The following is a 26113-nucleotide window of genomic DNA, read 5'->3' as shown; positions in this document are numbered from 1 at the left end:
AGTTACTTCCCTGGAAAGTCATTAGAAATACTGTCACATACTTATTAGTGACTTCACCATATGGGCCAAAACCTCAGAAAAATCTGCTTTAACAATACTTCCTCTTCGTCGGTACTTCCTTTTGCTGCCAAGACAATTAATAGACTCACCAACACCTGCTCATCTGAAGGGCAAGGGCCAGTGGGACATGTCTCAGTATCTGGACTTCTGAAAGAGCCACGGCTCTAGTCTCTAACGGGTCTCCCCAGAGCCCCCTTACCTGGGGATGCCCACAAATGTCCACATATTGCTAAATCCCTAGTATTTTTCAAGCATGCGGAAATTATGTAACATTTCTGTGTTATGCTACCAAATGGTTAAAAAATTACTTCTGGTCCTTCGCATGCTCCTCCAGAAAATAGAAGGGAGAGAACACTTTCCAACTCATTCCATGAAGCTGGCATTACCCTGATTCCAAAAGCAGACAAAAGACATCACAAGAAAACAGCACACTAATATGACTGTGGATATAAATATCCTCAACAAAATACTAGAAAACTGAATTCAACAACTCATAAAAAGGATTATATGCTATAGCTATGTAGGATTTATCCTAGGAACGTGAGATTGGTTTAACATCTGAAAATCAATTGATAAGATGCATTCTATGCATAGAATAAAGGACGAAACCCATTCAGTCATCTCAATAGATGAAGGAAAAGCCTTTGACAAAATCTAATACCCTTCTTGAAAGAACATTCAGCAAATGCTATAGGAATAGAAGATCAGGGGGCGCCTGGGTGGCTCAGTCGTTAAGCGTCTGCCTTCAGCTCAGGGCGTGATCCCAGCGTTCTGGGATCGAGCCCCACATTAGGCTCCTCAGCTAGGAGCCTGCTTCTCCCTCTCCCACTCCCCCTGCTTGTGTTCCCTCTCTTGCTGGCTGTCTCTTTCTGTCAAATAAATAAATAAAATCTTTAAAAAAAAAATAGAAGAGCAGATCCTCAACCTGAGAAAACTAAAAAAACCCACAGCTAACATTGTACTTATCAGTGAAAGACTGATTGCTTTTCTTCTAAGACCAGGAACAAGATAAGACTACCCACTCTTGCTACTTCTATTTTATTCGTCGTTGTACTGGAAACTCTACCCAGAGCAAGTAGGCAAGGAAATGAAATAAAGGCACCCATATTGGGAAGGAAGAAGTAAAATTATCTCTGTTCACAGATGACATGATTTATTTTTAGAAAGTCCTATGGAACCCATCAAAAACCTATTAAAGATAATAAGTGTGTTTAGCAAGGTTGCAAGGTACAAAATCAATATGCAAAAATCGATTATATTTCCATATACTTGTGATGGACGATGTGGAATGAAATTAAGAGAACAACTCCACTTAAAATAGCATCAAAAAATAAAAAAAATCTTAGGACTGAAGTTTTTAACAAAAAAAGTATAACTTGTACACCAAAAACTATGAAACACTTTAGAAAACTAAACAAGTGGAGACTCATGACATATTCACGGATCAGAAGACAGTACTACTAAGATGGCGATACTCCCCAAATTGATCTGCAAGTTCAGTGCAACTCCTCTCAAAATTCCAGCTAGGTTCTTTGCAAATACTGACAAGCTGACCTTAAGATTCATATGAAAATTCAAGGGACCCAATATAGCCAAAACGATCTTGAAAAAGAACACAATTGGTGGGTTCACATTTCCTGATTTCAAAGCCTACTACAAAGCAATGGTAGTGGTTCTGCCGTAACGATAGACATATCGATCGATGCAACTGAATTAAGAGTCCAGAAATAAATCTTCACATTTAGAGTCAATTGACTTTTGACAAGGGTGCCAACACAATTCAAGGGGGCAAGAGTAGTGTTTTCAACAGATGGTGCTGATGCAACTGGGTATCCACATGGAAAAGAATGAAGTCGGGTCCCCATTTCACACCACGTGCAGAAGTTAACTCAAAATGATCAAAGACCTCAGTGTAAGCATCGAAACCATAAAACTCTTAGATGGAATCATAGGGATAATCATCATGAAATAGGATCAGGCAATGGCTTCTTAGATTTGACACCAGAAATAGGCACAACAAAAGAAAAAAAATGCTAAGTTAGATTTCATGAAAGTGAGAACTTCTGTGATATATAGGACATGATCAAGGAAATGAAAAGACAATGCACAGAACAGGAGAAAATATCTGCAAATCGTAGATCTAATAAGGGATTTGTGCCCATTATATCATTTTTAAAACGATTTATTTTTTTATTTGAAGGAGACAGAGCACTTGCGCACGTGGGGGAAGGGGCAGAGGGAGAGGGAGAGAGAGAATCCCAAGCAGACTCTCCACTGAGCACAGAGCCTGACACAGGTCTTGATCTCATGACCTATAATATCATGATGAGTTGAAATTGTGAGTCAGAGGCTTAACTGACTGAGCCACCCAGGCACCCCCCCTTTATATAATTTTTAAATCTTACAACTCAATAACAAAAAGACAAGTAACTCAATTTTTTTAAAAGGCAAGGATCAGAATAGACATCTCTCCAATGAAGAGATGACAAATAAGGACATGAAAAAAGTATTCAACCACATTAACGATCAGGGAAATGCGTATCATAACCAGATAATTACCCCTTCTCTCTTAGTTCCTTCAGGTAACTGTAACAAAAACACCATAGCCTAGGTGGCTTATAAACAACAGAAATTTATTTCTCATAGTTCTGGAGGCTAGGAAGTCCAAGATCAAGGTGCTGGCAGATTCAATGTCTGATGAGGACTCACTTCCTAGTTCATAGATGGTCATCTTCTTGCTGTATTCTCACATGGCTGAAGGGGCAAGGGAGCTCTCTGGGGCCTCTCATAAGGGCACTGGTCCCATGCATGAGGTCTCCACCCTTGTGACCTGATCCCCTCCCAAAGGCCTTTCCTCCTAATATCGTCACACTAGGAATTAGGTTTAAACATACAGATTTTGGGAGGATACAAACAATCAGTCCAAACTTCATACCCACTAGGATGGCCATAATAAAAAGATAAATATTAACTAGTGTTGGCAGGGAGAAAATGGAACCTCTTCCAGGTGTGGGGGGGGTGTAAAATGATGTAGGCACTGTTGAAAACAATTTGGTGGTGGGGTGCCTGGGTGGCTCAGTTGGTTAAGCATCTGACTTCGGCTCAAGTCATGATCTCAGGGTCCTGGGATTGAGCCCTGCATCAGGCTCCACACTCAACGAGGAATCTGCTTGTCCTTCTCCCCCTCCCTCTGCTCATGCCCTTCTCTCTCTCAAATAAATAAATACAATCTGAAAAAGAAAAGAACAGTTTGATGATTCCTCTAAAGGTTAAGTAGAGTTACCATAAAACCCAGTAATTCTACTCTGAGGTATGAAGTAAACTTCATACCCAAGAGAACTAAACTTATATCCATACAAAAACTTATACACAAATATTCAAAGCAACATTAATAGTTAATAATAGCCAAAAAGTGGAAATAATCTAAAGTCCATCAATTGGTGAATGGGTTATTAAAATATGATCTGGGGCGCCTGGCTGTCTCAGTCAGTTAGGCATCTGACTATTGATTTTGGGTCAGGTCATGATCTCAGGGTCGTGAGATAGAGCCCTGTGTCAGGCTCTGCACTGAACGTGGAGCCAGCTTGGGAATCTCTCTCTCCCTCTGCCTCTGTCCCTCTCCCACACCTCACACCCCACCCCTCTCTCTCAAAATAAAATGTGTTCTATCTGCACAGTGGAATATCACTCAACAATAAAAAGGAATGAAGTACCGAATGCTACAATGTGATGGACTTTGAAACATCAAACCCAGGACCAGAACACAGGCAGTCTGTTTCTGGATTCTAGACACTTTCCCCTCTTTCACTTGGTTTTCACATGTCACCCCAATGATCAGGAGCGTTCTGATTCCTCCTTATTGTTTAAGAGCGTATTGGCCCATCTCCCTTCACCATAACCTCTAGCTTTCTGTGTTGTGCCAATAGGATCAGCAAAGTGCAAAGGAAGGCTGTCAGTGCCATCCATAGCCTTCTGAGCTCTCACGACCTGGACCCGCGCTGTGTCAAACCGGAAGTGAAGGTCAAAATCGCTGCCCTCTACCTGCCTTTGGTTGGCATAATTTTGGATGCTTTGCCGCAACTCTATGACTTTACAGGTAATGATGCCTCCATCTCCTTCCTTGGATTGATGGGCGCCCCTGCCAAGTGCCGCACTGGAATGAAATTTCTGCTCTTAGCTCTAGTGCTGATATGTTTACGTGAGCAGTTTTCCACACCTGCTCTCCAGAACTTTTTCACATAGGTCCCAATAAATTTTGGGGTTTTTTAGGGTTTGGGGTTTTTTCCTTTTTATTTGACTCCCCCAATAAGTTTTTTGTTGTTTTGTAAAGGACCATAGTCATGCGTGGGTTTTTTAAAAACTTTTTAAAATTTTCATTCAATTAATTAATATATAATGTATTGATTTCAGAGGTACAGGTCTGTGATTCATCAGTCTTATATAATAATTCCATCACGTGCCCTCCTTAATGTCCATCACCCAGTTGCCCCATTCCCCCCACCCCAGTCCCCTCCAGCAACCCTCAGTTTCTTTCCTATTAAGAGTCTCTTATGTTAAGAGTCTCTTATGGCTGTTCATTTAGAAATTATTTGTTCATTCATTCACTTATCTGCTGGTATATGATGAACTTTATAGACCATACATCACAAAGGTTGACAAAGTACTAACAGAATTACTCCTTTGGGAGATCACCACTCTAAGGCATTGAAATAAAGGTGTTCCTTCTCTTTTCTCTTACGAATGGCTTAGGAAAGAAGCAGACTCAAATGACCCTAAACAATTGTTCCCTATCATGGTGTCGGGGCACCTGGGTGGCTCAGTTGGTTAAGTGTCTAACTCTTGACTTTGTCTCAAGTCATGATCTCAGGGTCATGAGATTGAGCCCTTCGTCGGGCTCTGTGCTGAGTGTGGAGTCTGCTTGGGATTCTCTCCCTCCTTCTGCCCCTCCTAACTCTAACTCTCTCTATGTCTCTCAAAAAAATCACGGTGTCTTCGATATTAGGAAATTCTGCCGTGACAGTGGAATTTTGCCTTTGGCCCTAAGAGGCAGGTTCTGGTGTTGGAAGTCAGTATCTCTCATTTTTCAGCAAGAGGAAAGGATAAATTATCTTAAAGGAGTTTGTGGACTTCATGAGTTTATTTACATATTACTGTGTGGATTAGGGAATGTAAGTGAACAGAAAATGGGCAAGGGATGTACAGAAGCAAGCTTGGCCCAGGGGGTGAGCATTCTCTGGTAGTGCCTGACTGGAGTCCACATCGAGAACAGTGCTGTCTTCAAGATTTAAGGATATAATCCAGAGCACAGCAGATGACCTGCAGACCATTTCCAGAATTTTGCTGAAAGTTTCTAGAAAGTTCCACTTAAAGACCTATGACTCATTTGTTCCCAAAGCAGGGAACCGCTGTAGCATACATTCTCCTAAGCTTCCTTGTCAATGAGAATTTTCCAAATCAGTCACTTTGGATCAGAGCTTTTCAGCGCTTGGCCTCCAAGCCTTTTAAATCTCAATGGTTTCTTGATGTATGGCCTTGACCTTTATAGTCATGACGTAGCTGACAAGTGGGAAAACAGTGAAAGTATTCTATTATTAGAGGTAATAAAGTACATCTATTACTTATGGAATCCTTTGATACTCTAAGAAGAATTTAGTTTTTAAAACAGATCCAGCTGAATTCAAATTCCAGCCCATTTACTGCTACATGTGACCTTTGAAAAATTCCTCAACCTTTCAATGTTTTCCCTCCTCTTTCCTCAACTGTAAAAATGTGGTAACAATGTCTACATCTCAAGGACGTGATAAGGATGAAATGAGAGACTTTCTATAAAAGCATTTTATGTGGCAAATTTTTGTGTCCTTCTGTCTGTTATAACCATGACCCTGTTCATATTTGAGGGAAGTAAGAATGCATCCTCAAATCTGATAATGTTATCAGATCTTACATAATTGCCACATGCTATTCATTTTACCATTTGTTTAAAAACTCAGCTGCTTTTAAACACAGATAGTGAGCTATTATTCTTAAAAACTAAGTTCTTAAAATATTTGAGTTCTGTTTTCAGAATTTTAGCAGAAGGAAATACCGTTTGCAGTCTAATTTTCCTGGAATTGAAGATCCGAATGCAATGTTGGCAAGCGACTTCTTACGAATCAATCAGTTGCAAGTGTTTTAATACACTTTTCTAACAATTGCTTAAGCAAAAACTTCGTGTGTGATTGGTGAAAAACCAACCTTTTAAGTGGTGGGTCCTTTTTTTGTTCACATATATCTAGACCTACATATAAACATAGTTATGCCTACATTACATAGAGATAATAAATTAACATTCATTTCAGACATTTGAAATTTAATACATTGTTGAATTTGTGACAATCGCTTGTTATTTTACAAAGAACTGAATAGTTCTATTATTATGGGTTCCTTTCTATTTGGTCATTATTTAAAATATATGAATAGAGTAAAAAATATTATATTACACCCCTGAAACTAATATTACACTAGCTAACTGGAATTTAAATAAAAACTTAGAAACATTTTTTAAAAATATTATATTACAGGAAAGTGTTATGAAATTCTCGAGAATTGTTATTTTTACAATTTGAAAAATTAATTCTAACCTAACCTTTTGCTGAGCATTTTGTCTCTTTTTTTTAGCCTGCCTGCTTTTTCCTAGAGATGGTAGCAGTTTAGAAGTAATGCTAAACATCAGTTTTGTTTTTTTTTAAGATTTATTTACTTATTTGGGGAGAGAGAGTGTGTGTCGGGGGGAGGGGCAGAGGGAGAGAGAGAGCATCTCAGGCACACTCCCCACTGAGTGAGGAGCCATCAGGTTTTAAATTACTGTGCAGACTTCAGTATACTAATAAGTTATCAGTCCCTTCATGGGTATTGGGTGAGAGACATAGGGAAATACTGTTTTCTGCTTCACATCAGCAAAGATTTTTTTTTAAAGACTTTTAAGGAGCAGCTTTGAGTTCACAGCAAAATTGAACAGAAAATATAGAGACTTCCCATATGCCCCCTGCCCCCATGTATAAACAACCCCTCATTGTCAGTATCTCCCACTAGAGGGGTGCATTGGTTATCGTTGGTGAACCTACAGCAATCCATCATCATTACCCAAAGTCCATGGTTTACATTAGGGTTCACTCTTGGGGTTGTAAATACTATGGGTTTGGACAAATATATAATGCTATGTATCCATGATTGTGGTATCAACCCAAGTCGTTTCTCTACCCTAAAATTCCTCTGTGCTCTGCCTGGTCATCCCTCTCTCTCCAGGCCCTGGCAGCCACTGAACTTTTTAGCATCTCTGTAGTTTTGTCTTTTCCAGAATGTCTTAGAGTTGGAATCATATCATATGTAGCCTTTTCACGTGACTTCTTTCATGTAGCATGCATTTAAGATTCCTCCATACCTTTTCATAGCTTGATAGCTCATTTCTTTTTTTTTTTTTTTTAAGATTTTATTTGTTTATTTGACAGAGAGAGAGACAGCCAGCGAAAGAGGGAACACAAGCAGGGGGAGCGGGACAGGAAGAAGCAGGCTCCCAGTGGAGGAGCCTGAGACGGGGCTCAATCCCACAGCGCCGGGATCACGCCCTGAGCCGAAGGCAGACGCTTAACGACTGAGGCACCCAGGCACCCCAGATAGCTCATTTCTTTCTAGTGCTGCGAAATATTCCATTGCCTGGATGTACTGCAGTTTATTTCATCTACTGAAGGGTATCTTGCTTGCTTCCACGTTTTGGCCATTAGAAATGTGCAGATTTTTATGCGGGCATAAATTTTCAACTCATTGCATAAGTACCAAGAAGCACCATTGTTGGATTGTAGGGTAAGGCCAGTGATGTTTTCCTTACAGCTGCAGATGCCCGTAGTGGAAAAAATCGTGCCAATGGCTCCGATGAAGACCAGGAAGGGATCAGTGCAATTAACCAGAACATGGCACTGGCCATAGCCGGAAACAATTTTACTTCGAAGACAAGTGGAACAATGCTTTCTTCCTTGGTATGTTGGTGCACCTTTCTCTGGTTTATTTTTTGTTCTGTGTCTTGTCCCATCTTCTGATGGGCCTGCTCTTGTATTTACCTACCAGAACCCAGAGTAGAACAGGCTGTGAGATTTCTGCCTCCGTGTTCCATTCTGAAAGGCATCAGCGTAGAGCTAGCCGTTGAGAAGGGAAACGGCACAGAGGAGGTGGCATGGTCATGGTCGGCTGTGGCTGTAGCGGTAGGTCCACAGATCAAATCCAGGCAGTCTCAACCGTGCCTGAGTTCAAGTTTCAGAACACCAGAAAGAGGTGAACTTGGGAAATCTAAGATCCGCACAAAGAAGATCAAACCAAGCCTCCCTCGAGTGAGAGGCTTGAGCGGTGTTTATCTGTGCTTATCATACACACTATGCCTGCCTCCAAAAAAAATGATTGAAGGGGCCAGTTGCTTGGGGTGCGTACTTCTTAGGCAAAAGACTTCAGCTTTTCTGGGGCCCCAGGGAGCCCAAACAGAGTTGGATAGCTCTGTCCTTTTGCACAGACTCTGTGCTTAAAGAGCAGTTCCTCCAGGAATGCAATGTCTGATTTCTTTGAGGTGGGAACTCCATTCCTTGGGGAGCCCTGACTCTTCCTTTGGCAGACAGTGACAGCGCTGCGTCGTCCAGCTTAATTTAACTTTGCATTTCAGCTTAAGGCGTACACCCGCAGAGAGCTCCACTCGGTTCTTTCCTGGGAAGGCTGCCTCTAGACCTAAGTAGCTTCTCTGCTGCGTGGCTTTCCTCTCTTCCCTCCAGCACTTAGCAAGCCCCCCCCCACCCTGGCAGGACACCCCGGGAGGGCTGGAAGGCAAGGATGTAAGAAAGAGAAAAGACATTTGAGAGTTGACATCCCTCATCCGTTGGAGAAATACAGTGTTTTATGACCTCTTTCATCTTAATAATGTGCATCTTACCAAAGTTAGCTTGCCCAAGGCAGGGGATGCCTTTTTACATTGTTATTTGGCTGAAAGACACATGCTTAGATGCCCAGAGTTCACCGTGAGAGCATTTTCCCTGGGAAGTTATCGCTAAGGTTTTCATATCTTCTTGTCACCCTACTCAGGAAAACTAAACTAATTTCATAGACCCTATCATTCCCATCCCGAACTAACATCCCCCCCACATGCACAGTTAGGGGGTCTCACATCCCACTGGGTCTTAGCTACGCTGCATGAACCCAGGGTGCAGCATATTGTTCTTTGTCTTGAGTGGATGAGTGAAAGAAAGTGTGCCCAGCACTCAAAAAATGAACACTTGGGACCCAGGTATTAAAGCAAATAGCCTGAGTCCCCACCACCCCCCGACCCCCAGGAAAACATAAATTGTGACTGAAGTCCCAGCACAGAGGACACCGCTAAATTAGCGATTTGATTCATTTGCTGAGCGCTTCATGACTCTTCTGTTATACTTTGGACTCTGACAAAGAGGTTAACTCTTGAACAGTTAGGATGTTTCTGGAGCCTGGCTAGTCTTGTTCTCTGCTCTAAGTCCAACCCTCCGGTGTCCAGCTGGAAGGCGAAATATTTGGAATCTTAGCAGCTGGGAAGCCCCCTTTGTATCATTGAGACTGGGGGGCCTGGCTAAGGCAGGACAGACCACCAGACCACAGTGCTCTGGAGCCGGAGGGTGCCCACAGGACGTGGCCAAAACCTGGCTCAGACGCTGCCCCACGCGAGCCCCTTTGCTGAGCTCCTCAGCTCAGGAAACGCAGCTTCGTAGCCCAAGAAAGGCCGGGTTACTGGAAACAGTCCCCCAGCCAGGGACGAAGGGCAATGCCTGTGTTCTAAGAGCTTAGCATCCCCTGTGCTTTTGGGGTTCCCATGGCTCTACTTCTTCCCCTGCGCCCACCTCGCCACCTGCCTCCCCGCAGCCCTACAAGCAGTACAACATGCTGAGTGCCGACACGACCCGCAACCTCATGATCTGCTTCCTCTGGATCATGAAGAACGCCGACCAGAGCCTCATCAAGAAGTGGATCGCCGACCTGCCATCCATGCAGCTAAACAGGATCTTAGATCTCCTTTTCATCTGTGTCTCGTGCTTCGAGTACAAGGTGAGTGCGAGGTGGCTCAGCCTTACAGCCGCTCTTAGCTCCTAAGTTCAGGTTGATGTCGCTACTACGGTTCCCCTTGGCTTGAGGGGAAGGGAGACATCCTCTGTTGTTCTCACTGCTATATTACAACCCAGAACTTCTTTGCATTCTAGATATGGCCATTTCTCCGGGGAAGGATCTCTGCCTTCTGCAGAGAGAACCCCATTCCCATTCACAGGATTTGAGCCATAGGACCCCCCTCCCCCGCCTACCAACAGCATCTCCATGGGGGCACAAACTGGCTGCCGTTTGCCGGGGAGTATTGTGTTTTGAGGATTCGCCCCACGGACAGAGATCTCACCACACTAAACATCCTTCTGCCTCTGTCCTGTCCAGGGAAAACAGAGTTCTGACAAAGTCAGTACCCAAGTCCTGCAGAAGTCAAGGGACGTCAAGGCCAGGCTGGAAGAGGCTTTGCTCCGCGGGGAAGGGGCCCGGGGGGAGATGATGCGGCGTTGCCGAGCTCCAGGTGTGTTGGCCTTGCCCTTCCCGGCTTTCTGTCAGCGAGTTTTACACCCTTGGTGGGGAGAAGCGTCCTCACAACGCGAGTAGAAGTACCATCGCTTTCTTAAGATGTTGGGGTAATAAAGACAAGCAGGTTCCTGGATTCTGAGCATGCTGTGTGCTTGCGAGGGAAAGCTGCTGTCCTGAGGTCACAGGAACCCTGTAAATGTCCCCAAATATGTCTTCTGTTTAAAACCTGTCAGGGGTACAGGTTGCATCCAAGGACGTGAGTCACAGGATAGATGGAATGTGGTCTCCCTCAAGGTCGAAGCCTCTCCATGGGGCATTTGACTCGTCTTTGTGGAGCATGGTCAAGATGCTAGATAATTCTCGTTCCAAAATCATCTCCCCAAATCATTCAGGGCATTATTAGAATACACCCGATCCCCCGCCTCCCAGGGGTGTCCGAGTGTTCCAGGCCTGCCAGGAACGATCTCACAAAGGCTGAACCCACTGCTATACAGTAGAGTGAAGTGCTCGGGCACACTCCATCTTAGTCGCCATGCTCAAAGTCACACAGAATGACAGTTCATTCTATGCGGTGGGACACAGTGGCCAGGAGCTTGGGGGGAGCTCAGCTCTTGCAGTGGGGGGGGGCACCCTCATTTAACACCCCCACTCTCCTCTTCAGTAATTCACTAAGAACCCCAGTTTCACTGGAACCTTCTGTTCATGACACATGCTCACCCACGCTCCAGAAAGACAAGGGTTCTAAAGCTGTGGGCTGTCAATCAAAGCACAGGTGTCCGGGGCCTGGGCTGTCACGTCTCATCCCTGCATCCAGCATGGGCTCTAATTAGTGGTGCTAAGTCCCCTGCACTGAGCTTGTTACGGAACTTCTGGTTATCTTAGAGGGTTTCATACTAATCACATTCCTCTCATGCATTTCTTAACTCCTAGGGAATGACCGGTTTCCAGGCCTCAGTGAAAATTTGAGATGGAGGAAGGAGCAGACACATTGGCGGCAAGCTAATGAGAAGCAAGATAAGTGAGTCACTCAGCAACTTTGTGCTACTTTTACCTAAAGTCTAAAACCCTTTTTTCCCAGGCTACTTGTATTACTGAAACAACTACATCCTTCCAAGGGTAAGAAAATGAAACATCACTATCTGTGTAAATTCATTTCATCCAGGGACCCCAAGATAATCAAAGGTATAAGGAGTTATGATTTACAGCTCTGAAAACTTTACCACACTGATAAACATTTAAAGAAAACTAATATTTAGCAATCTCAGCTAGTTTGACAAAAGCTGCAGGAGGGGACAGGACAGGGCACTCAAGACCACATCGTTCAAATTCATATTTCCATTCCGGAAACATGTACAAAAAGTGTAGTCAGAGATGTTTATGTCAGAATTACTGAATATTTTTAAAATGAAAACATTCTGAATGCTCAGGAATAAGGAGCTACATAAGGAGATGTTAGGTTGGTGTTAAAATTGCATGACGTGGGACATGCTTATGTGAAAATGTTAAGTGAACCAAAGCAGGACACACACTTGATTTTAGAGTAGAATCATAAATCTCTAACTACATAGGGTAAACACATTTTAAGACTGGCAGGATATTTACCAGAATATTAACAGCGATTTTCCTCGGGTGGTTCTCTTTGGGTGTTGAGGTAATCGATGTTTTCTTCTTTATTCTTTGCTGCATTTCCTACAATGGGTATGTGTATTTTCTATATATACACACACACATATATACGTAAGATAATGTGTATGCTACTATCAGCAAAAAAAAAAATAGAAAATGAAAGAAGAAAAGCCCTGCTTCTTGGACTGCAATGTATGAGATATATATGTGTAAGAATTTGACTATATAAGGACATAAAACTAAATATGTTGAACAGACAGCTCATGTCTGCTGGTCCTCTTTGCAGCAGATGGCCTAATGAATCTCAGGGTCCACTGAGCAAAACATTACACAGTTGAAGACCCCGCCCCACATATTCAACAATGTGTAGGTAGCCCATCTCCACAGGGTATGAAGCCCCCGTCACGCGGGTGTGAGGATGGGGCAGACTTGACTGACTTTTGTCAGTAAATACGGTTACTGTCTTTGTTGTCGTCACAAGGGTGAATCATTCTAGTTCACTTATGGGACTTCTGAGAGTCAAATTTATTTTAAAACATGAAGGAGATAAACATATTTTTATTACAGATGTTACTGGGAAAGCCCAGTTGTTGGTCTTATTAATCTCCATTTGCTTTGGGTATTTTATTCTTCGAGCACATAACTCCACGTGTATTTCTTTCATTTTGTTTTTTGGGGAAGACAGGGGGCTCATTGCCTGAACTAATTTTTGAGATGTTTTGGTTCTGAGAATCCGTAAATTCTAGTTCAGGCAACGCACCCCTTGTCTTCCCCAAAAAACAAAATGAAAGAAATGCTCGTGAAGTTATATGCTACAGAACCACTTAGGGGGTTAGACCATTTACTCTCTGAGAGTAGGAGAAGAGCCTAATGAGACATGTTTGGCCCGGGCTTCATAAGTTGAGGTTTTGGGAAACCTTCCCTGTTTGCTCGCAGAAGTAACATCACACTGAGCCTTTCCGTGCAGGGCCTCCCAGGACTCCCCGGTCAGGGGCAATGTGGGTTTCTTTGTTTTGTTTTGTTTTTCAAGAGAAGCCATAGTAAAATTGTAACTCCTCCGTTTAGCTGTTTGGAAAACTTTTTGTAATTCCAATAGCAATGTCTTTCACCTTGTTCTTTCAGGTCGTTTTTCAATTATTTTGGATCTGTTTTTTTTTTTAGAGCAATGATTTTCAACTGGGCTATACGTTAGAATCAGCAGGAGAGCTCTTAGAGCTCCCAGTGCCCAGAACAATGAATTCAGAACCTCCAGCAGTGGGACCCAGCAACCAATACTTGGTAAAACTCTCTAGGTGATGCTATTGTCCAGTCCAATTTTAGAACCAGTGTTGTTTTTTTCTTTAAAGATTTTATTTATTTATTTATTTGAGAGAGAGAGAGATGAGACGCACACACAGAGGGAGAAGCACACTCCCCACTGAGCAGGGAGCCGGACATGGGGCTCGATCCTGGGACCCTGGGATCCTGACCTGAGCCAAAGGCTGAGGCCTCACTGACTGAGCCAGCCACGTGCCCCTAGGACCAGTGTTTTGAAGGACTGGCTGGCAGGCTTTCTAAAAACTAGATTGGCAGCAGTGATAGTTGCATGAAAATACAAATGTACTTAATACCACTGAACTGTACACTTAAAAATGGTTAAGATGGGAAATTTTATGTTATGTGTATTTTACCACAATTGAGAAACTTTTACAACAAAAACAAAAACCGGATCTAGGTCTGCATTGTCCCATAGAGCAGCCACATTAGTGCTACAAGTGAAACGTAGAGGCCAGATTTTGACAGTTTAGCACCAAAGAAGGAATGCAAAAGATCTCATTAGTAATATTTATAGTGATTACACATTGACAATTTTTTTTCTGCATTGGGTCAAGTAAAATATTTTCAGTTACTCTCACCTATTTCTTTTTGCTTTCTTTAGTGTGGCTACAAAATGGAGAATGACACGTGTTTTTCATTATGTTTCTGTTGCATAGCACTGCTCAAAATCGAGATCTACCAATTTAAAAATCTACGTTTTTTAAAAATAGCTTTCATATTTCACTTTTCTTACACAAATACTATCACTTGCAGAATGAAAAACAACAACATAGGGGCGCCTGGGTGGCACAGCGGTTAAGCGTCTGCCTTCGGCTCAGGGCGTGATCCCGGCGTTCTGGGATCGCCCCACATCAGGCTCCTCCACTATGAGCCTGCTTCTTCCTCTCCCACTCCCCCTGCTTGTGTTCCCTCTCTCGCTGGCTGTCTCTATCTCTGTCGAATAAATAAATAAAATCTTTAAAAAAAAAAAAAAGAAAAGGAAAAGAAAAACAACAACATAGAGCCCCTTGGGACCAGAGAGCCTGTCCAAAGCTTGAAAATTTTAAAGATTTTATTTATTTGTCGGGGGAGGGGCTAGCAGGGGAAGCAGCAGGCAGAGGGAGAAGCAGACGAGCCCAATACAGGACTCGATCCCAGGACCCTGGGATCATGACCTGAGCCAAAGGCAGATGCTTAACAGACTGAGCCCCCCAGGCGCCCCAGCTTGGAAACATTTAAAACACAAGGAAACATTTATTCTGAGCCCTCAGTAGTATATAAGCAGTGGCAGAGCTCCCATTGTTGGATAAAGGGGACTCAAGAACAGGTGATTCTGGTCCAAGACTTGTGGGCTCACATCATGACGCCCCAACCCCTATGGCAACATACTGGCCTCTGGGGCATCTTGGGGAAATGAATTCTTCACCCTTCCCTTTTCTGGCCTCTAAATTTAGATGATACAAAATATCCCTTCCCATCTTCACTTAGATTTTATGAGAATCAGTGAACGAGTGCCTGAAACGTTCTGGTTCCTCAAAATGGAAACCTTGCTGAGAAGTGGTGCCAGGCAATTTCCCATTCCCTACCATTCCTAGTGGCTAGTAACCAGTAACACCCAGCCGGATGTGCAATGACCTGCCGTCCCACAGGAATGCCACCTTGCTGCCCACTGGGGAGATAACAAAAGGTCCCCACTTGACTGAGCAACCCTCAGGGGGGTCTTTGGGACGTCAAGAGACTGACTCTTCCCTGCCCCAGTTCAGAAGTACCAGCTTTCCCAATCCAGCAGCACTGCTGTCTGCCAAATTCAGATCACACCCAGTCCGGCTCCCTCTGGCCTGTGGCAGAGGCTTCCCTTGATTCAGGTCTAGAGTGGTTCTCATTCAGGAAACCCAGGAACGGCCCGAGGCTTCACACAGCAGTGGAGATTGGCTAGCCTGACTGGTAGTGGCAACCAATAATTGCTTTTCTCCCCATTTTGTTCTTTCTGTAACTGTCATCATTATTCATAGTAGCGGGGCTGCGGATGACCTGTAGACTTGATCTAGAAAATCGTTTCCACCAGGCACTAATCTCAGAAAGCGCCCTGTACTGTTTGGTTACCTCTGGCCAGCTCCTCTGTTTTCACTTCAAGATGGACTATTCAGACATTTCTTTACGCCTTGGTGCATAGATTCCCATCCCTGGAATGTGGCCAGGTTTGATATGCTCTTTAATTTGACCTCTTTTTTTTTCTCTTTTCTTTTCTTAGAACAAAGGCAGAGTTAGATCAAGAAGCCCTGATCAGTGGCAATCTGGCTACAGAAGCAAATTTAATCATCCTGGATATGCAGGAGAACATTATCCAGGTGAGGACAACACACACCTGATCTGTTCAACATGAATATGTTTACTGGAATTTAATAAGGAACTCTTTATGGAGAACTGTGAAAGAAATGTGATCCCAAAACCCCTTCTTTTTTTTTTTTTTTTCTTTTTTTCTTTTTTCTTTTTTTTTTTTTTTTTACCATTTACAATAGTGTTCACCTTACAAATTCCAGAGATACTGAACATTCTTCTGGCTCCTTTGACTCGCTGCTCACTTGGGTGCTTGACAAGGTGACCCTCAGAGTTAAATCTGCCAAGCGTGTACCGAGTATAGAACATAGCTGGTGGTTTATGATCTAGAATAGGGATGGTAGCTAGGGTTTGTGTTTTGTTTCTTTCATGGGCGAACTGCAGTTGAATCATGGTTGACGTCTAGTATGGGAGCTAAGATTATGATTGGACCAGGTGAAAAAGTGCTAGGTCTGAATAAAGAGGGCTCCTTTGGACCCAGATTGGTGAAGGAAAGTCACTTGTAGCATGAATTTGCCATCCCCGCCGCAGAAAAGCATAGTGCCACTGTGAACATTGTAGTAAGACAATTTACCGTACTAATTTTATCTCCTAAGTGAGTGTTTCCAAAAATTCCCAGGAAGTCTACGTGATAATGGGTTTTTAGTTAACCTGAGAAATGAGTCCCTCCATGTTTCCAGCAAGAAATCATTTATTTAGGTAGATTGAGTGTTGCTTTTTGGAGCTAGGAAAAGAAATATTGTTGAAACCCAGGGAAACCTTAGTTATCCTACTTTTAGGTGGTCTACAATCAAAGTCATTGTTATAGAAACATAAAGACAAAAAGTATGTGGTATCTTTGATATCTTAACTACTTGGCATCATATTGATTATATCTCTATCCATCACTGCTTTGACTGCTATATACTTACCAGTCCCCAAAATGCCTTTTTTCTCCCAAAGAAATGGCACTTTCTTGTCATTCCCTTTGGTGGTATTAGTCTTGCTGTTCTATTTAGAAACACTGCGCCACCGCACAGCCCGCTTTGTACTGGGAGGCTGACAATTGTGTTTTGAAGCCCACAAGGAAAGCTGTGGCTTCTATATAAAGAAAGAACATTCCAAGAGCTGTTGTCTGGGGTGGGGGGAGGTGTGCCTTATAACTTAGTTCAGCAGCCCGGAATTGGACATAAATCCCAAACCATTTGGGAGTTTTGCAACAAAGTCATTTGGAAATAGGTCTTCAGCTGTCATGGTAATGGATGATGTGTGTGGTGGCCAAACGCTGAATATCTTAGTCTAAGAGAGATGGAACGTCAGCATCGCTATGCTAATTGTCAAGAGCGCCAACTTGTGTCTTCACCCCTCCGCTCCCTGGCACAGCGCAGGGATTCAGTGACGCTGTTCTTCCATTCCCCCCAGGCAACCTCGGCTCTGGACTGTAAAGACAGCCTGCTGGGAGGTGTTCTAAGGGTCCTGGTGAATTCTCTGAGCTGCGATCAGAGCACCACCTACCTGACTCACTGCTTTGCGACACTCCGGGCTCTCATTGCCAAGGTAAACATGGGCTGCTTGTTTTCTTACTCCTAACTAAGAGCTGAGAGTCTCATCTGGCTTCACACTTCTCCCTTCTCCCATCAGGTGCCCCAAAACCCACACAGCACGGTATTGACATCAAGGTAAAGGTTAAGTCTACCTAAGAATAAAGCAGACACCCTGATTTTTTTTGAGAAGTCGCCATTTAGAACAACAGTGGCTCTCACACTTGAAATGTGGACAGAACTATAGACATTTGACATGGCCACTCGCTGGAGACTTGAGAGGAAAAATAGCTGAGCACCTTTGCCTTTCACCCCTTTTAATACCACATCTGGGTGAGATTAATGTCCTAAACATGACGCCTATCAGTAAGTCTTGCAAAACATCATGTCGTAAAATGAGAGAAGATTCAGAAGTAAATTTCTCATAGCCTGAAGTATATAGATTTTTCTTACATCAAGTGGTCTAATGCAGTTTAATTTCTCCCCCTGGTTTGGAAAAATCTCTGTTGGTACCTTCTTAATGGGATCTTTTACATTTTTTTAAGTTTATTTATTTATTTCAGTAATCTCTACATCCGACATAGGGCTCAAACTCATGACCCTGAGACCAAGAGGTGCATGCTTTTCCAACTGAGGCAGCCAGAAGCCCGGGATCTTTTACATTTAGAAAGTAGAATTCTTCTGCTTTCCCCTGTCAGGATTATTTTCTCTTTCTTAGTCACCAGTCATTTCCTGGGGACTCAGTAAACACAGGATCCTTCCTGCAGAGAGGTGACTTTGCCAGCGAGTGCAACCTGGCTGACAATGCGGTTAACTACGCGGCCCTGAGCTTAGTGGTGAAGTTCATAATTAAATCTTAAGTCGACTCCATTGTTTCGACTCATCTTCTGACTCAAGGAGCTCATTATCTTCATAGAGCAATGCATGCGCTCTTCTAGGCTTTCCGCTTGTCCCAGCAGACATTGCCTATTTCAACAGGCATCCAGTCCAGAAAAAACACGAAAGTGCCAAGGGCTGCCTCACGGCCTCTGTGTCTCTTGCAGTTCGGGGACTTGCTGTTTGAGGAGGAGGTGGAGCAGTGTGCAGACCTGTGCCAGCGAGTCTTACACCACTGCAGCAGCAGCATGGACGTCACCCGGAGCCAAGCCTGTGCCACCCTCTACCTCCTCATGAGGTTCAGCTTTGGAGCCACCAGTGTAAGCGCTCCCACCGGCGGGGTGACCCAGAAATGGAGAGAAAGTCAGAGCAAAGCCTCGGTTGAGGAAAAGTTTGTGGGATCGCCATTTCCTTCTGTCCCATGGGAAGGCGACAACGGATGATGTAGATGGATAGCGGCCTTTGGGTTTGCAATCACAAGTGAAGAGAAGACCAATGAATGCAGTGGTTTCCATCTGTGTGTTTCGAGGACAAATGAATGAATATTGGGAGATTAAAAGTTGTCCTCTGTGGGGAAAAATACGGCAGGCAGGTTAAGAATTCAGAAGCGTTTGTCTGGTTTCCGAATTCTGATTGGATGGTACCAGGATGACCTACGGAGGAGAATTTGAATGAGCGGTATCATCGGCACCTGTGTTTTAATAGAAGCTTTGCAGCCTTTGGAATTCAGCTGTATTGCAAAAGAGTTAACCTTTGCTTTAGTTTATCTAGATTTTAGTGTATTTAGATTTATCTAGATCTTAGTTTGTTTAGTTTTATCTAGATTTTAGTTTATCGAGATTATTTACATTTGTGGTCATGTTAACGAACATGTCCAAGAGATCTTAAAAGATAAACTGGCCCATAGGAAAAAGACAGGGTCCTTGTCATATGTGAGGCATAACTATTGAAAATATTTAGGACATTTTCTCGGGGACCCCCAGGATAACCGTATTTTTCCATAGGGCTGGAAGGGAAGGAGAAACAGAAAGTCACTGCCTGTCCAGGGTCCTGAATCTCAGAAAGTGTGGCCATGGAGATACTGTTCCTTTTTCCAATTCAAGTCAAGTCCCAAGGAGAGGAAAGCTGGTACAAAAGGATCCATCTTTGAGACCCAACTTTGTAGGAACCTCCCAGCCTTACAGCATGGCGGCCATCCAGTCCTCAATGAAAATTTAAAGGCAGCTGACAGATTTATGTCAGAGCAAAGTCCATTTAAACCATTTAAACAACGATATGAATCTTGTGAAAAGTAGAGCTCACATTTCATTGAGAGAAAAGGAAATGGTTGAGATGGGGTAAAAGAAGCACTGGGGAGTTCCTGGTGCCTGGCTCCGCCGCCTTCCATTATCTGCTAGCTGAGTGCCTCTTGTTTGTTCCATCTTTCCTCTTCCTGATGCAGAACTTTGCAAGAGTGAAGATGCAAGTCACCATGTCTCTGGCATCTTTGGTGGGCAAAGCACCAGACTTTAACGAGGAGTACCTGAGAAGATCCTTGAGGACGATCTTGGCCTATGCAGAAGAGGACATAGCCATGCAGGCCACTCCTTTCCCCACCCAGGTAAGCTGAAGAGGGTGCCTTATCTCACACACAGGTTCGGGATCAGACAGGTATAAACTTGGGTATATATATGTGTGTGTGTATACTGTGTATTCGTGTGTTACATATAATATGTAATTATATAACAGTTCTGTGTTATACGTAAGATTTATAAATATTATGTATACATATGTATTTGATATCTAACACACTATATATTACATATAATATATAGCACCCTGTATATTGGTTGCTATATATATTAGTTATTTTATATATATATATATCCACCAGTATATATATATATATATATATATATATATATATATATATATATATATATATAAAAATGTAAGCTAAAGTCCTAAGCTGCCTCTTATTTGGTATAAAAAGACCTGATGTTCCTGAGTACAGTTGAGGGCTCTTCTAGGTTGCAAATAACTGAAACTAGTTCAAGTTACTTTAAACAAGAGGGAAGCTAGCATAAGGATTCAGGGCTAATTCATGGATCCCAAGGGCCAACTCACATCTGGGCCTCCGAAGCACGTGGACCTGCAAAGATGAAGGCCATGCAGGGTCCATCCAGACTCCCCTCCACCTGTGAGTTCTGCTCCCACAGAGAAGCCCGCCCGTGGCTGTCCCATGCCCTTCCAATGCAGCCCTAGCTTGGTACCATGGATGACAAAGCCATGATTGTTTAAAGGTGTTCGCTTTTTTGCAGGTGGAAGAACTTCTCTGCAATCTGAACAGCATCTTATATGACACGGTGAAAATGAGGGAATTTCAGGAAGATCCCGAGATGCTTATGGATCTCATGTACAGGTACACTTTTCTGATAAAGTCAAAGGGTGTCAGCTGAGGGTCTAGAGTTTGTCACTGTGGAGGTCTTGGAAGTGTCATTATCTTGGTCCATGTGGGTTCAGTTTTGGATGGCATCCTTTGCATATGTAGAAATTAATATTCAGAGTGGACTGATTCATGTACGTATTTTTAGAAATATCCCCCTAATTTAAACTGAGGTATCTTTTACAAAGAAGGAGAGAAAAGAACTATTATCATATGAATTATTTCCTATATGTTTTTTCCGGTTATATTTGGACAGAGATGTATAGTTTTATTTAGAAATCATATTTTACTTTATAGTTTCAAACTGTCTTAAGGTCCTTGTTCAGGAGAAACTACTTATAGAAATAAATTGGATCTGATGTGATGTCGTAGATGGGTCGTACTTTTGTTGTTATTCTGAGAGAAAGGAAAGAAAAGGAAGAAAACTGCTAGAGATCCATTAAAATAGACCTCGTTTGATTGGGCCTTTTCCTTCCCCATAAAACTTTAAATAAATGCTATTTCTTGAGGTCCAGCACACCCTACCTGTGGAATGGAAACAACTGGACTGATAAATGTTTGCTTTTTCTCTCATTTTCTGAACAGGTGGGGAAAACCTCTAAGGGTTGGGGGGGGCGGTTCCTCTGGGAGAAAAAAGTGGCATGCACAGTAGAAAAACAGTGTCATTAACCAGCTGTCGTTGAAACGTTCTCCATCTGTCCTCAGAATTGCCAAGAGTTACCAGACCTCTCCTGACCTGCGGCTGACCTGGCTTCAGAACATGGCCGAGAAACACACCAAGAAGAAATGCTACACGGAGGCCGCCATGTGCCTGGTGCACGCGGCTGCCTTAGTGGCCGAGTACCTGAGCATGCTGGAGGACCACAGCTACCTGCCCGTGGGCAGCGTCAGTTTTCAGGTGGGGGGCAAATGCAGCTTCTCCTTGAGAGCCATGGTTCTCAACTGGGGGTGGTCTTGCCTCCCAACCCAGAAGGCATTTGAAGATCTCTGGAGACATTTCTCGTTGTTACAACGGGAGAGGGGGGAGCATTGGCGTCTGACACGTATAAACCAGGAACACTGCTGAACATTTTACAATGCCTATGTGGCCTCAGATGTCAGTAGTGCCAAGGCTGAAAGAAATCTTCCTTAGTGTCTTATATTTGTCTCTTCTAATTACTTTACTATCTTACTATCTTGGTTTTTTTTTTTTAAACTATTTACAATAAATATAGAGTTGACAGGCACTCCAGGCATTCCCAAACACGCAGATCCATGATTTCAGTTGACCCTCTGCATCCACCAGTAAAGCAGGCAGATAGGCAAGGGACTATGACTCCTACTTTACAGATGACAAAACTGAGAGAGCAGTTTTTCTAAGGTATTTAAACTCTTTCTCAAAGACTTGGAGTTGGCACAGTACATTGACAACTGGGAAAGTATTTTCCAGACACTAGAGAAATGATTTCTCGCACGAGCCATTCCCCAACTCTGTAGCATTCCACACTTCAGTCCCAAGGCGAGGAAGAACCACATTGACCTGGGAAGAGCAAAAAGGAGCTGAACCAGTACTTTCTTAGGATAAGCTGAATATTACCCACAGTTAGCAAAGGAAAATGGTCTACCAGGTCTGAAAATTGACTCAGGCTAGGATGCTCAGTGGCCACTTGGATAGCTTTTGCTGAATAGTTTAATACAGTCTTTAGAGAAAATAAAATTTTTATGAGTCCTTTTGTAAGAGAGATAATCTACAGAAATGACTCCCCTTGAAACCACGAACAATACAGTACGGTAATAGAGCCTTTTCAAGCCAGACTCACAGTCATTTGTAAGTGCCTGTATTATCCTTGTTTGAATCTATATGACTGGTTTTATAAAAGGCTTTTTTCCAGTACTGTTCAACACAATTTTGCGATGGCCATGTGAACCAGAGGGAGAGGACAATTCAGAGTAGCTTCCCCAGGCTTTGCGAAGAAGTCACTGAAACCGTTGCTGGGGGGGGGGGGGCAGGAGCTTCTGATTCCCTTGAACTCTGTTCACCTGTGCACCTGTTTGCCTCTTATTATTAACCCCTCTTTTCTTACGGCGTTCAGTAACAATATTTATTCTAACATTTCATCCTCAGCAAATCACTTCTATTCTCAATTCAGAAATGTGTGTTTAAAGGCCAAAAATGAAATTCTTATCCAAAAAGCGTAAAAATATCACATCTGATTTTCATTCACATAAAAGCGAAGAAAGTTACAAAGGTAATTTGATATGTATCTGCTTCTTTCATCACATTTATTTTGGCCATTTGATATTATCAAGGATAAATATTTTAGTGCTACTCTTTCAATTCCCAGAAAATCTTTGGGTTTTTTACTCGATGTTAAATCATATCATCCTCTTTCCATGCTTTATTAACTGAACTATTTTGTATCTTTCTTTTATGCCTTTTTCACTGTTACTGTATTCTATTTGTATATTTGTCACTTAAATATTAATGGCATTTCATTATTGACTCTCATGTTTGGTAAGCTTGAGAATTCTAATTTCGCCTAGAATTCATTTGATTTGCTTATAATAAGCCATGCCAAGGCGAGATAAAGCAGTTATTCTAGAACCAACAGAAAAACTCCACATTGTCCCTACAGGGGAGCATTTAGCTCTATTTTTCATATCTCTATATCCATTCATTTATTTTTCTAGATGATATTTATTGAGCACTTACTGTGTCCTCATGAACTTTACCTTCTAGCCAGGGAAAGCGACATCATCTAAATATTCTATTCCATATTCAGTTACAATTATGATAAATGCTGTAAGAAAGAGGTACAAGATGCCAGGAGTGTTTATAATCTGACCTAACCTGGGAGTCGTGGGAAGCTCAGAAGGACCAGGAAGGTGAAGGGGGAAGCAGGAGTTGCAAAGTATGAGGTCTTCATGATACACAGAACATGGTGAGGTAGGTGTTCTCAGCTACGGAAGAGAAGCCAAATTATGTTGTTGCTTTTGAGCCAATTCTTTTCCCTCAAAGGAGACATACCAAATCTTTTTGGAAATGTATGCTTGCAAGTGACAGAATACCAAACCTAGACTGACCTAGGGTGGAAATGGAATTTATCAGCTTGCATGAGAGAGGCGAGCTGGGAGCAGCACCCGCCAAACTGGAAGGAGGGATGCAAACCATGTCATCAGACCTCAGTGTTGTCACCACTTCCTGTCTCTGCTTTCCCATACGTCGACTTCGTCCTGCACAGGCTTCCCATGCCCACTGAGAAGTATTTAGGTTTATGCCTTCCCAGGTTCAAGACCAGGAGAATAGAGAGATGGCTCATTTCTAGCAGTTGCCGAGAAAGTCTCAGTGCATCTTATTGGTTCTGACAGGCTCATGTGCTCATCCCTGAGCCAGTCAGAGTGGCCAGAGAAATGGAATGCTGTGATTGGCTGGGCCAGAGTAGAGGTCTGCATCTGGACTTGTGGATGGTTCCCCAGGAGGCCTTCTCTACAAAAGGATAGAGGACCTCTGGACAGCATTAACAACAGATGTCCAGAGTTGACTTCTCAAATGCTGTGTGCTTTAGTTTTCAACCTCGTTCTGCTCAAATAAAATTGAATTTTTGGAAAAGAATTATAAACTGGAGATAAATAAATCTGTGCAAGGAAAATAACTTTGAGGCCACTGAATTCCAAGGCACTGAGATCGTTGAAATTCTATGCCCCAGACTGCCGTGTTTATTCCGCAAATGTAGATATGGGTACATTCTCAGATCCTGCTCTGACTTTTACCTCCCTGATTCCGAAGCCAGGGAAGTCTGCCAGAATTCTTTCCCTCTAGTTACAGCTAAGAAAGCTGCATTACTTCAGATCTGTTCCTCTACCTGTAGAAAATTGCATACAATTCTCATAGCACTCATTTCTTGAGTTATTAGATTCTTTCAACTGAATCCCTGGGACCTTCTGTTATTTTCAGTTTGGAAACATTATAATAGAAAGGCCGGGTTTGGAAAAAAGACTGGTCACAAGAGATTCTGAGAGCCTCCTATATTCCTAAACCTACATTACAATCTTGGATGTGTAGATAGAGGACTGTGACGGCTCTTTTCTTTGATTGTTAAGGTTGATTCACTTGATCTTGCTAACCAGGCCAGGAAGCAGATCATTTTACTTCACAGGCCAACTCTGGTCAGTTGGTCGTGAATTTTGAGAATACAGTTGGCCCTTAAACAACATGGGCACCCCCCACCCAGTCAGAAATCCACAGGTAACTTAACTTCCCCCAAAACTTAACTACCAATAGCCTACTGTTGAACAGACACCTTAGTGGTAACATAAACTGTTGATTCACATGTGTTTTGTATGCTGGATGTATGGTATATTCTTACAATAATACCTAACTTTTCCTTAATATCTTTGGTATTTCTAAACTACACGGTTTGTCAGTTTTTTCAAATTGTCGCAAATCTCAAAAGATTTTTCCAATATATTTTTTAATTTGATTTTATTTAAATTCAATTAGTTAACATACAGAGTATTCTTAGTTTCAGAGTCTAGTATATTTTCGAACATGCGTATAAGCAGACCTGTGCAGTTCAAACCAGTGCTGTTCAAGGACTGACTATATATCTAAACTTCAAGGGAAATGGTGCTATAATTGATTAGTTATGCCTGCTACCAGTGTAGGAATAGGAAGGAGTGGCATGTGTGCTCCCTGTTTGCAATCTCTAAGCTGGGAAGATGTCCCATTGCTTTTACGCGCTGTATGCATTTCTTCCACAGCTGTGAGACAGGTTGAAAAAAAAGACTCTTAATATGTCAAGAGTATGAGAGTCACTGCAAGGGCCAGAGCTGGGGTGAGGCAAGAGGCACCTAAGGGGCAGAATGTAAGGAAGCACTCACTCCTAGGGTCAAGCAAGTTCAGAGTCATCACTTCCTGAGATTGGGTGGACCCTGGGATTGAATGCCTCTCTAAAGGTTGTGCCCTTGGTTTCTCACTTGGTTGACCCTAGCCCGGGCCCTGGTTACTGCACTCTCTGCTGGAGACTTTAAACTCTATGGTTTGTGTAAAGGAAATCTTGAAAAAAAGAACAAAATGGGAGACAACAATAAAGGTTGCATTGCCATCAAAATGGCCACCAAGAGGACATTCTCGTTGACTATTATTGTATAATATGGCTGTTCACCTGAAAGTCAAGTCAGTAGCAACGCACTCCAAGGTTCACTGGGCTGCTGAAGCACGAGTCTCATTAGCTGTTAATTGGTCTTTGCCTTTTTTTTTTTTTTAAGATTTTATTTATTTACTTGAGAGAGAGAGACAGCCAGCGAGAGAGGGAACACAAGCAGGGGGAGTGGGAGAGGAAGAAGCAGGCTCATAGCGGAGGAGCCTGATGTGAGGCTGAATCCCAGAACGCCG

The 26113-nt window shown here is 42.8% G+C and overlaps 1 protein-coding gene across 4 annotated transcripts in view; it reads left to right on the top strand.

The window, feature by feature from the left end:
* Positions 1–26113, top strand: part of DOCK8 (dedicator of cytokinesis 8) — a 225120-nt gene that overhangs the window by 175777 nt on the left and 23230 nt on the right. For all 4 annotated transcript variants that reach the window (XM_034647178.1, XM_011225814.3, XM_011225815.3 and 1 more), the window contains 11 exons: positions 3987–4156; positions 7927–8072; positions 9964–10146; positions 10522–10654; positions 11590–11677; positions 15833–15929; positions 17320–17454; positions 18482–18634; positions 19756–19914; positions 20615–20715; positions 21445–21637. In XM_034647178.1, coding sequence (XP_034503069.1) covers positions 3987–4156; positions 7927–8072; positions 9964–10146; positions 10522–10654; positions 11590–11677; positions 15833–15929; positions 17320–17454; positions 18482–18634; positions 19756–19914; positions 20615–20715; positions 21445–21637 — 1558 coding nt within the window. The remainder of the gene's footprint in view (positions 1–3986; positions 4157–7926; positions 8073–9963; positions 10147–10521; positions 10655–11589; positions 11678–15832; positions 15930–17319; positions 17455–18481; positions 18635–19755; positions 19915–20614; positions 20716–21444; positions 21638–26113) is intronic.

The sequence above is a fragment of the Ailuropoda melanoleuca genome, chromosome 17, assembly GCF_002007445.2.
Source record: "Ailuropoda melanoleuca isolate Jingjing chromosome 17, ASM200744v2, whole genome shotgun sequence".
In the NCBI taxonomy this organism is placed as follows: domain Eukaryota; kingdom Metazoa; phylum Chordata; class Mammalia; order Carnivora; family Ursidae; genus Ailuropoda; species Ailuropoda melanoleuca.
This window is presented reverse-complemented; position numbering and strand designations above follow the sequence as displayed.